We start from the raw sequence: 13,029 nt of genomic DNA, 5'->3' as shown, positions 1-13,029 counted from the left end.
CAGGATGTTTTGTTTCAAAATGTCGAGGAAGATTATATTCTTTTGGGACGGCTATCACTTCTCGGCATATAAGGCATAATATTTTGCCTCTTGAACAAGTATTTAGTTGTCCATTCTGGATCAAATACTCGGTGTTCTTGATCAATCTTCCGTTTCCTATTACCATACATTTTCCGAAGAACTTCAGTATTGGAACCCAGAAATCTTCAGAGCTCAAGGGCAGCAGCAAAGGAATGAGAATCTTGCTCTCTCAGAATGACAATGGTAGGTTGCTGTGGGTCACTTGACAAATAGGAGAGAGAGCAAGCAGTGGCCAACTACCTGTCAAGTAATAAAAATTACAGGCTTCACTAATACTGATGTCCAGTTTAATCAGATCGACAATGATATTCAAGTAATTTAATACAGGGTTCAACATGTTTTCTTATTAGCTACATTCCATAATATATGATCAATCCAGTCAGCCTTCCACATTTGTAGGCTTGATATCCAAGGGAATAGGATCCAGAAATAGGCAAACAATGACCTTTTCACTGTTTTCCAAGGGATATAGGCCTGTAACTCTTCTGCCGCCATCATTTTTCCCTGTAAATTTTGTGTATGACAACCAGTGTCATGTATGGTTTGAGCACTGAATCCTGACTCTGGAGATCAGGGTTTGAATGCAAACTCAGCTATGACATCCAGAGGGTGACCTTGGGCATGTCACACTGTCTCAGCCTCACAGAAAGATGGCAAAGGGAAATCTTGCCAAGAAAAACCCCATTTTTAATCCCCATTTCTGTGAGGCTGAGAGAGTGTGACATGAGTCCTGAACAACTGGCAAGCATGCAACAACACAGACACACCACAGCCATCATCCACACACAGAGATTTCTCCCCAATACACCCCTTGCAGGGTGACTAGCAGTGCCCTGGGCCACAACCAGGCCTGACCATCTGCTCTAGTCTAGACTCACACAGCTGGGTCTTTGAATTATTATTATTATTATTATTAACCTTTATTTATAAAGCGCTGTAAGTTTACACAGCGCTGTACATCAATTTTTTAGTCAGACGGTTCCCTGCCCTCAGGCTTACAATCTAAAAGACACGACACAAAAGGAGAAGGGAGTGGTGGTGGGGAATAGGATCAGGTCCAGCAGATCTTTTCCACCTCCGAGGCCTGGACCAAGGCAGATGGACTGGAGGAAGGGCTTGGCTTATTGATGGATGGTTAGAAGGAGGCTTCCTGGGTCAGAGAGGGGCTCACCTCTGGGAATGCTTCTCTAAACAATATAGTCTTTAATTCAGTTTTGAAACTGGGTAGAGAAGTGATGAGGTGTGCATGTGGGGGAAGAAGGTTCCAGGAGTAAGGGGCAGCAAGCGAGAAGGGACGAATTCGGGAGGGGGCAGTGGTAGTCCTACATTGTGACAGGAGACCCTGACTACCAGAGCGGAGGGTGCGAGTAGGAATGTAAGGAGAAAGAAGGTCAGATAAGTAAGGAGGGGCCAATCCATGGAGGGCTTTGAAAGTCAGTAACAAAAGCTTGTACCGGATGCGGAAGGGGAAGGGGAGCCAATGAAGGGAGGATAAAAGAGGAGAAACATGGTCAAAGCGGCGAGCGGATGTGACAATACGGGCAGCTGACTACTGGAAAGAGATTAAAGGATGGAGGTGTGAAAGAGGAAGCCCTGTGAGAAGGAGGTTACAATAATCTAGTCGCGAAACCACTAGGGCATGGACTAGAGTCTTGACAGTAGAGATTGAGAGGAATGGACGGATCTTGGCAATGTTGTGGAGAAAGAATCTACAGGTCTTTGCGGTGGCCTGGATCTGGGGAATAAATGACAGGGAAGAGTCAAAAATGAAGCCAAGACTGCGGGCTTGATGAACCAGTTGAATAGAAGTGTCATCGACAGAAACAGAAAAGGAATAATGAAGGGTGGGTTTAGGTGGAAAGACGAGAAGCTCAGTCTTAAACATGTTGAGCTTCAAGCACTGAAGCCGCATCCACTGAGAGATGGCAGTCAGACAAGAAGAAACTTGCTGTTCAAGCCCCGTTGAAAGGTCAGGGGTGGAGAGATACAGCTGAGTGTCGTCGGCGTACAGATGATAGGAGAAACCAAAAGAACTGATGAGTTTACCTAGAGACAGTGTGTATAGAGAGAACAGAAGGGGACCCAAGACAGAGCCCTGGGGAACTCCAACAGATAGGGGAACAGAGGACAAAGTCTGACCACCCGTGACCACTGCAAAAGATCTATCTGACAAGTAAGATTTAAACCAGTTGAGAGCAGAGTCGGAAAACCCAAGGTCAGAAGTAAATCAACCAGGAGACAGTGATCAACAGTGTCAAAGGCCGCAGACAAATGAAGAAGAATGAGAATAGAGTAGAGGCCGTTTGCCTTGGCCCACAAGAGATCGTTTGAGATCTTGGTGAGGGCTGTCTCTGTAGAGTGCCGTGGGCGGAAGCCAGACTGGAAAGGACCCAGGATAGAGTTGGCTTCAAGAAACTTAATACAGCGAGAATAAACGACCCGTTCTAGGACCTTAGAAAGAAAAGGAAGAAGAGAATTGTTGTTGTTGTTGTTATTATTATAAAGTCCCTTAGCTGACTGATTTCTTTCTTGGCAAAATAAAAGTCCTGGGCCTCCCCCTCCCTCTCCCTCCAACTCAGGCGAACAACGTGGATCCCAGGACCAACCCAGGGCACTCCTCCACTCACAGCTCAGCAAACTAGGCCCCCGGGGCCCCTTGCCTTACTAATGGGCAGAGAAGAGAAACCGTTAGCCCCCGGGGTTTCCCAAGCAGCGCCGCAGGGCCGAGCGCCCGTTGCTAGGAGACCACGAAAGCGGGACAAACATGAAGAGTTACGTCACTCGGGCCCAGCGCGAGCGTTTAAAACCGCAGGAAGACCAGACCGCTTTTCTATTGGTTGGTTTTAAACGCGAACCGGCCGGTCTTTTTATCTGATTGGACGCCCCCGAGCCCAGGCGACCAATGGGCTTCTAGGGGCGGTACCCGAGTTTGCTAATAACCATAGTCCCCCACCTCCGACGTGGATTGGTTGGTTGCTGAGCTGCCAGGCGCCATTTCCCCTCTAGCGGGGCCACAATTGGCTGGCGGCTGCAGCCAATCAGGACGCACGCAGTCAGTACGCCGCGTGGCCCCTGATGCCGCGCCCACTTCCCCTTCGCACCTGACGCTATTTCCTGTTGGCCTATCTAGGATTCCACACCCACTTTCTATGGTTGTAACCCTTACCTGGCTGCAGTTAATGCATCTAATAAGAAAGCAGGAAGTCTCTTTTTGGACCTTTATATATGCATTTTGTAATGTTTGTGTTTCCTGTTGTTCTGTGTAGCCTTTGTAATGTATATGTTTATATATGTTACTCGTTGCTCTTGCATAATTACCTAATTAAAACACACATAGGCTGCATCCACACTGGAGAAATAACTTGGTTTGGCACCCCTTTAACTCTATGGAATTCTGGGAGTTGGAGTTTGTTGTGAGGCCCAGAATTTGACTTTGAATTGAATTCTCACATATCTATGGCATATATATGTCTGTCCCTGGTGTCCACTCCACTAAATGCATCTCAGGAATTAGGCTGAAGTCTAGGAAAGCTCACGCTGCCAACTTCTTTCTTTCAGTTAGTCTCAAAGGTGCTACAAGGTTGATACGATTCATATCCATGCCGTGTACATAGAGAGCTCTTGTAGCATCTTTGAGACTAACTGAAACAAACAAGCTGGCAGCATGAGCTTTCCAAGACTTCAGTCTACTTCCTCAGATGCATATTATTATTATTATTATTATTATTATTATTATTCAAATTAACACAATATAAAGGTAAAGCTCTAAAGTAAGTGGCCCATCAGGAAACAAAAGTGCTACTATCTCAGCCACTCATCTGGACATTGTTGGTTTTGTTTTTTAATATCTCAGATTTCCGGATAACAGAGACTCAATCTGTATCATTTGTTTTAAAGCTGACATTTAACTGTTTCTTTGCAGCAACGGCTTGCAGAAATTGCTCAGTAAAGAGGCCTTCCACCTAAAAGTGTATGGAAAAGCAGCCACCAGGGTGATTCTACTAAGCCTGGTGCTGATAAGGAACACCTCTCTCTCCTGCCGAAAGGTATCTTCCTTCTTTCAGTGTTGGGGAGATAGAAGGCAAGAAGCGACACCCCTCCCAAATGTGTGAGCATCATCACATTGCTTCCATAGGGCTTAACCTGCAGAGGTTCCCAAACTCTGTCCCTCCAGGTGTTTTGGACTTCATTTCCCAGAAGTCCTAGCCACCTTGGATGACGTTCAGGAATTATGGGAGATAAAGTCCAAAACATCTGGGGTACCAGAGTTTGGGAACCACTGTATAAGCAACGCTTGGGAGGGATTTCCTTTGTCTTGGGCTGCATCTGCACTGCAGAAATGGTCCAGTTAGACACCATTTTAACCACCGTGGCTCAATTCTATGGAATTCTGGGATTTGTAGTTTGTTGGGGCACCAAAGCTCTGACAGAGATGGCGAAATATCTGACAAAACTACAGTTCCCAGGATTCCACAGAACTGAGCCATGGCAGTTAAAGTGGTGTCAACCTCGATTATTTCTGCAGGGCAGATGCAGCCTTGGTCTTGGAAAACAGCTTAAACTTACCCAAGAGCACGGAAACCACCCAGGGCAGACAATGGATCATTAAGTAAATGGACACCCTGAGGCCTTGCCATTCAACAACAGAACAATACAAAGATCAACATACAAATCACATCCTCTCAACCAACAGTATGTATACCCCACTCTCTTCCATGCCAGCATTCTCTGAAGGTGCCAGCCACAGTTGCTGGCGAAACGTCAGGAAGAAACTCTTCTAGAACATGGCCTCACAGCCCAAAAAATCCACAAAAAACTATGGATGCCGGCTGTGAAAGCCTTCGACTTCAGATTGAAAGGGACTGTACAAGAACAGAAAAGCATTCTCACATAAGGATACCTCAGCAAAACCCATATCTTTATTTTACACAGCTATACATCTACTACATTTCTTGCAAGAAATGAAAAAAGACGCTCTAGTTCGTTTTCATTTGGCAAACTCGTATCAACTCTTCTAACTTGCGTGGATTTTCTTGCGGGCAATATGTTGAATAAAAAAAGAGCCCCAGCTGTACATTCTCCTTTCTTCACTGGAGGGCAAGAAGTAAGGTTCATCTGAAATTCAATACATCAGTTTAAAAAACAACAACAACACTTTCTACACTTGGACATAAACCAGTTATTTTTAAAAGACTGGCACAGTCTCAGCGTTTCTCCATCCATTCTGAGAGTATCATTATGTACATAGTACATTGCCTGACATGTAAAAGAGTCTATTTTTATTTCCCCCCAAATATTTCCTTGCAAATCTAGGTAGAAAAACAACAACAGATCAATGAGGGGAAATATTTATTTTCCAAATAGGATTTCCTTGGTTCTTTTGACTTTTTCCTGTACTTTCTTAGAATGGAATCACACAAAGATTTCCATAGCTGAGTCTATGCTATGCTATGTTTCTAACATAATGATAAACACACACACACACAAACAGATTTGGTATGTTTCCCATTACAGGATAAGTCATAGATGTAACTCTTTGTAACAAGCTTCTTCCAAATTAATACATATGATAATAAAATGTACTCCTAAAATATGATGCACAATTTTTACCCACACCTTGGTCAAATTTTTTCCCATTCTAGAATTCTGTTTCTTTTGCTGATGTTGAGACTATGGTCTTATCAATGTCATTCTTCTAATTTGATCTCTTCCTCCTAGTACTTTGAAAAGCTTTTGATAGTTTTCTCCATGAATGTCACCCTCACCCTTGAAGCTATCAATAAACAAGATTAAACCAACTGTAATTAAGCCATTTTAACACTCTGCGTGGGAAATACTGTCCCACAGGGTCTAATATAACCTTCTTCCCACCTAATGTAGAAATAATGCAGTGTGACACCACTTTAACTGCCGTGGCTCAAGGGTATGACATTCTGGGATTTGTACTTTTGTCCAGCATTCCATAGCACTGAACCATAGCAGTTAAAGTGATGCCAAACTGCAGTGCAGATACAGTTGTGATGAACAAGTCCCATTCACTCCAGTGGTTCTACTCTATGTAGAACTGTGTTGGATTCTGCCAAGTCACAGTGGGACAAATGTCCCATTGTATGGGCAGGAGAGTCCAGACCTTTGCTTCCATTTTATTTTTTACACACTCAGAGATACTTCCATGGTCCTCCACATTTACCACTTTAACTTTTTTGGGGAGTTTAATTATTCACATATTTAATTAATATGTTTTCTCTAGGAATCTTTAGATCCTTCAGAGAATCACGCTGGAAGACCTAGAGATTCCTAGAGAGATGTTCTCTCTGATTAAAAAAATAGTGGCCTTTATTTGCATCACTTTCACAGGGATCTTGCACCCCTAGCAAATGCTAGCAAATGTGGAGAGGCCACTGTACTTGGTAATACAGCGGGCACTTTCTATCCTCTGGTGATGAATCTCCCAAGCAAGGTTAAGGCAATCTCTTCCACATTTTGAGATAAAGGGCTGACCTTTAGTCAGGATCCATGGCCTTCATGTCACATTGGTAGTCGGACCTTATATCCAGGCACATAATCCAATCTATTAGTCATTCCACCCAACTCCAGATGGTATTGTCACATTTGGAAAGCATAGACTCCCCACAATCTTGGGTTCCCCCCACCTGGATATAAATTCTGACACTTAAAATGCAAAGTGTAGAAAAGAAGAAGAACCTCTGTACAGAAAGCTTTCTCAGAGAGGCAACACCAGCCTTCGCCATATCCATTCTATGGGAACAGACAGCGTATCACATGGAAAAAAGGAAGGGTCAGCTGTGAAGCTACAATCTGAGATGATATTCTTGGCCTGGAAGTAGCCATAATAGTTTCCCTATATACCCGGTCTTCTTGTATTTTTTTCTTCAACCAGTTTTGCAATTGTTTGACCCCCTTCCATCATCTATGCACTATGTTCCATGCAGGGGTGCATACCGAATGGGTTGCAATCTAGGTAACCAACCATAACACCCAAATCAAGGCAAATGTTATTAATGAGAAAACCCAGACAAGCTAGGAAATGCTGCAGCTGTTTGCTTTTGACTGAGCCAACTGGGCAAGCAGATCCCCTCCTTTTCCTTATGCTGAGCTAAAAATGAGTGCTAATTACTTTTGCATCTTGAACTCAACTTCCAGGAACTGAAATAATCTGAGGACAAAGGGGAAGGAGAAAGAGAAACTGGGACATTTTAAAAGCAGCTAGAAATAGTGGGATGGCAGATGAATAACTGGGACTTTCCCTGCCAAATCGGGACCGTTAGAGGGTACCGGCACCAAAAACTGTGTTATTAAAGACTAAAGAAGAAAGGATTTGCCATCAACAATTGTAGAAATAGGAAGCTCTATTAGCTTCACCATCTGAGAAATAAACCATCCTATAGTCTTTATCCTCTAGTCCAGTAGCACATCTGTGAGCTTTGTCTGGGAACAGTCCTCTCAGCTACTACAAATGTGCATGTATCATTAAAAAAAAATATTCCTCATCACCAAATCATGAAAATATTAGCTACTTTCACCCCCAATATTATCTTGTGCTGGTTAGAGAACATCCAAAAGGCTAACAGCCGACAACTGATATTTATACAAAAAATGTATCTCTCTTCTTAAACAAAGTGTTCAGTTCCTTATGATGCATACAAATTGTGTCTGGTGTGGAATTTATGACATCTAATAGTCCACCAGAATATAACTCCCAAACCTCCTTTAATGCTTGGTAACTCCCACAGACCCTTCACTTGGAGGGGGGACACACCTGGGTCCCTTTTATGATCCACAGGTATAATACTATGATTCCATTTTAACTGTCATGGCAACAGCAATGATAATTTGGGGATTTCTAGGTCTGGGAAATGCTAGCGCTCTCAGGTTGAGAATTCAGAAGACCTCACGGAAACTACCAGTCCCAGGATCCCAAAGAGTAGAGCCATGGCAGTTAAAGTGAATTGCAGTGGTATTGTTATGGAGCATGAAAGGGCTGTGGAGGACCGAGGGTTCCCCATCTAGGTAAAGGACAACACTGGGATGGTTTCACTTAGGTGTGTAGGTCCTCACCTAGTTACTAAAACTAGAGCTTTTGCCACAGCCTAAGTGTTAATATGGCTTCTCTCCTGCGTAGAGTCTCCAGAGGTGGTGGTAGTGGTGGATAATCTGATTAAATCTTTCTTTTTTGCACGCAAGTTATAGGTTTTCATGGCTGTCATGGAAAATTTCAGAACTCACTGGTACAACAGATGCTTTCTGCACTAAAGGTACCAGGTACAAAAAAGGGGGATCAGACAGCAGATGATGTGAAGGACCTTTCTCTGCCTAAGAAAGCAAAACATTGACGAACCATAAGTCTAGTCCTAGGTTAGAGAGACAATTTTCATGGCTCAAAGTTCTTGTGTTTCCCAGAGCTGAAAAAGTTTTTTCCTTTTTTTAAAAAAAACTACAATTCACAGACGCCTTTAACTCCCAGGATCTCCTTAACACTATGCCGGGTGAGGGATTCTAGGGATTGCAGTCCAACAAAGAGTTGCAGGTTTCCCACCTGTGTAGGAGTTTGGACACTACCTTTTGTCAAGGTGGCAAAAGAAGAGCACAACACACAAGCAAAGGCAGTTCTGACCCCAGGAGAACAGTGTGTTTGTGTCTCTGTGTCTGAGTGACCTGGAAAATTTTTAGAGGCCAGGAAGTTCCTTGTAATTGTTTCTGGCATCCTGTTCTCAAGAGGTATCCATGCTGGTTTAAGTGCTTTCCTTCTAGTTTTCTCTCCTGATCAGAGGTGAGTGAAGATTTACAAACTGAACCACCCTGACACCTCTCAGGTCCTAGGTGCTGTGGGTTCAAGATTTGACTGTGAAATATTTCATGAGATCGTTCTGTGCTCCTGTAGGAGGTTTTGTTGTGTTGGAGCATCTCTGTCAACTGTCTCCTTCATGGGTTCTCTGATGAGTAGCTAATTCTCAAGTGATGGCAGAAACTCTCAAAGCAGCATTGGGATGTTTCGTCATGTATAGTTTCCCCTTTCCATATGCATGGTAAAATGTAATTTGCTGAAGAAGTCATTATACTTCGATAGCCTTCCTTACGTGTGTGAGCACAAACAGAATCTCCTTCATTTATGAGTGGATTCTCTGATGCTTAATAAGATTCTCAGATGAACAGAAGCTTTTCCCACAGTCTGAACATTTAAAAGGATTGTCCCCTGAGTGAATCTTCTGGTGCCTAATGAGGTTTGAACTCTGGCTGAATCCCTTCCCACAATCCAAACATTTATATGGCCTCTCCCCAGTGTGGCATCTCTGATGTATCGCAAACTGGGACTTGGTGAGAAAGGATTTCCCACACTCCAGGCATGGAAATTGGTTCTCTTTCATATGGATTCTCTGATGCTTGAGAAGCTTCAGCTGAGAAGTGAAATTTTCATCACAGTTAGCACACTGAAACAACTTCATTCCCTGGTGGGTTCTTTGATGGACTGTTAGATGAGAATTCTGGCTGAAGGATTTCCCGCAGACTGTACATTTGTAGGGTCTCTCCCCTGTGTGGATTCTTTGATGGATGATAAGGTATGATTTGGAAATGAAAGTCTTTCCACAGTCCAAGCATTTATTATTATTTGGATCGTTTTCTGCGTGGATTTTTTTGTGGGCAATAAGCTGAGAGTTCACTCGAAAGCTTTTCCCGCATTCAGAGCACTGGAATGGCTTCTTTCTCACATGAGTTCTTTGATGAACATTCAGGTGTGACCTCTGAGTAAAGCTTTTGCCACAGACAAAACATTTGAAAGGTCTCTCACCTGTGTGCATCCTCTCATGTATGATAAGGTAAGATCTAAAAACAAAAGATTTATTGCAGTAGGAACACGTATGGGGTTTCTGCGGTTTCTTTGTTTCATGGATTCTTTTGTGTGAGATAAGGCGGGACCTCACTCGGAAGCTTTTCCCGCAGTCTGAACACTGAAATGGCTTTTTTCTGGTGTGGGTTCTTTCATGAACTGTAAGGTGTGCACTCTGGATGAATCTCTTCCCACAGGTTAGGCATTTGAATGGTCTTTCTCCAGTGTGAATTCTCAGATGGACGATAAGGTACGATTTAGCAATGAAGGCTTTCCCACAATACGAACACTTATGTGACTTCTTTGTTTCATGGATTCTTTTGTGAGCAATAAGGTGATAATGCACTTTGAAGCTCTTCCCACACTCAGTACATATATACGAGTCCTCTTCTTTGTGAATCCTTTGATGTTTAATAGGGTCTGTGGTAGAACTGTAACTTTGTCTCGTGTGTGTTCGTTTGTGGGCATTCAGGTGTGAACTCTGGCTGAAGCCTTTCCCACAGGTCAGGCATTTATATGGTCTCTCTCCAGTGTGGATCCTCTGGTGGATGATAAGGTAGGATTTAGTAAAGAAAGACTTTCCACAGTATGAGCACTTATTTGATTTCCTCGCAATGTGGTTCCTCTTATGAGCAGTGAGATGGGCATTCATTCTGAAGGTTTTCCCACACTCAGAGCACTGATAAGGATTCTCTCCTTTGTGACTTCTTTGATGTTGTATAAGAGTCACCCTTGAACCAAAGCTTTCTCCACAGCTGGAACACTTGAATGACTTTACTCTTTTGTGAATTTGCTTATGAACGCTAAGGTGAGCATTCTGAATGAATCTTTTCCCACATTCCAAGCATTTGAAAGGTTTCTCTCCAGTGTGAATTCGCTGATGAATTATCAGCTGTGAGGCAGCAGGGAAACATTTACCACAGTGTGAACATTTATGTGTTCTTTTCTTTGCATGCATCTTCTTATGAGCAATAAAATGAGACTGTATTTTGAAGGTTTTCTCACAATCTAAGCATGTATAGGGGTTCCCCTGAACATGGAGGCTCTGATGTTTGGTAAGGTTGGTGCTAGAACAGAAACCCTTCCCGCAGTCAGAACACTGGAACGGCTTCGCTCCCGTATGAATTCTTTGATGGACGGTAAGGTTAGAACGCTGAGCAAAAGTCTTCCCACAGGCCAAACATTTAAACGGCTTCTCTCCAGTATGGATTCTTTGATGAATAATAAGGTGTGCTTTGGCAATAAAGGCCTTCCCACACTCTGAGCATCTGTATGGCTTCTCTTCTCCATTATTTACATTATGAGAAATCACACTGAAGCTCTGACCACCATCAGAGCATTTATACATGTTGTTTGTTTCACATTTAATAACGGCAGACCTCTCCCTGAAGTTCCATCCATCAACCTTCCATACATCTTTTCTCTTCTCTTTCTGGATGCTCTGTAGTGTTCTAGCTTCATGAAGGGTTTCATCTCCCTCCCAAAGGACAGACATTTCGGCTTTCTCTGGTAGTTTATTTTCCTTTTCTCTCTCTGTTTGGTGCAAACCTTCAGAAGTCTCTTCCTGCTCATCAGAATTGGAAATCTTGTCTTCTGGAGGCCCAAACCTTGGGAACCTGTTTCGATAGACTGGAGCTAAACCTTCTGCCTGGGATGGCTCCTCTTCATTGTCAGTCGTCCAGCCATCTTCACCTTCTGAAACAAAGAGGAAACATTATGCATGATATAAGAACATAAGCAAGATCCCTGTTGGATTGGACCAGCAGAACATTTAGCCCAGCCTCCTGCTTCCCACATCAGCCAACCATCTGGGAAAGCTGATCATCTTTTGGAGACTATTTACAGGGGTACAGAAGTATAACAAGTTTAAAGCATTATTCTGGTAAACCATCCTGATAACATATTTTTTAAAATGGCTTTGATATCCAAAGCAAATTTTGCCACCAACTCTGTAATTAGCAGGGGAATGGAAGATATAACCTAAAAACATTTGTCTTGGGAGTATATATAGAGGGCATTTCAAAACATGTTGTTATTGTTGTTTTGTGCCCTCAATTTGTTTCCAACTTGGTGACCCTAAGGCGAAACTATCATAGAGTTTTCTTAGCAAGATTTGTTCAGAGAGCCTTTGCCTTCCCCTGAAGCTGAGAGGATGTGACTTGCCCAAGGTCACCAAGTGGGTTTCTAAGGTTGGGTCCAGAGTCATAGTCCAACAATCAAACTACTATACTATGCTGGCTGTGTTGACACCAATCCAGGGGAAGAGTACTCCACAACTGGGGTACCACTAGCCCTCTCCCATGTCCTGTGAATTGTATCTCCCCTACCGGTGGGACAGAGAGGAGGGACTCTCCAATAGACCTAAATTCTTGGGCAGGCATATACTGTGTATACTCATATATACGTCTAGAAATTTTAGTTTAAAAATTGATCCAAAAAATCTGGATAGGCTTATCCACAGGTCAATAGAAGTACTGTACCTTAACTCTTATAAAAAAATAGGGAACCATCCTTTTCTCTGAGTACAGTGGTGAAAGGTGAGAGTTTCATCCATCCTGGGAGAACCTAGAAGAAACACCAACCCCCTGTACTCTCTCCGCCATGCCTCTTTTTCTGGCATTTTTGAATGCAGGAAAATAATGGCGACTCTTTGGTGCTTCCCCTGAAAGGAGTACCAAGACAGCAGAGAGGATTGGTCCTTCTATTTTCTCCTTGGGCAGACTGAACAAAGAGAAAAGGATGGTTCTTTTTTTGATAAAAGTTCATACTATACCTTAACGCTTGCTTTTACATCCATAAATTAAGATATTATTATTATTATTATTATTATTATTATTATTATTATTGACATGCTCATATTTTCTTAGTCCCACCAGTACCTGGTCACTCCCCCCCCCCCCCAATATCACACAGACACCATTTACCGTAGCTTCCCCATCATCCATCCAGCATTTAGGGGAGTATAGTTTATGCTATACACCAGGATTTGGTAAGTTTTCAGGCATCATTTTCCTTTGCTTTGTCTTTTACATCCTCTCTACTATACATCCAAAGGTTGTAAAGGTTGTCCCTAAGTTTTAACTTCGACTTATCCATAAGTC

The 13,029-nt window shown here is 43.0% G+C and overlaps 1 protein-coding gene across 6 annotated transcripts in view; it reads right to left on the bottom strand.

The window, feature by feature from the left end:
- Window positions 1–4,982: 4,982 nt before the first annotated feature.
- Window positions 4,983–13,029, bottom strand: part of LOC121921811 (zinc finger protein 665-like) — a 34,338-nt gene continuing 26,291 nt past the window's right edge. For 5 of the 6 annotated variants that reach the window (XM_042450387.1, XM_042450388.1, XM_042450389.1 and 2 more), the window contains one exon: window positions 4,983–11,623. In XM_042450387.1, coding sequence (XP_042306321.1) covers window positions 9,210–11,623 — 2,414 coding nt within the window. In that variant the 3' untranslated portion in view covers window positions 4,983–9,209. The remainder of the gene's footprint in view (window positions 11,624–13,029) is intronic. The other variant, XM_042450390.1, reaches the window with a different exon arrangement.

Source organism: Sceloporus undulatus, chromosome 2, assembly GCF_019175285.1.
Source record: "Sceloporus undulatus isolate JIND9_A2432 ecotype Alabama chromosome 2, SceUnd_v1.1, whole genome shotgun sequence".
Lineage (NCBI taxonomy): Eukaryota > Metazoa > Chordata > Lepidosauria > Squamata > Phrynosomatidae > Sceloporus > Sceloporus undulatus.
This window is presented reverse-complemented; position numbering and strand designations above follow the sequence as displayed.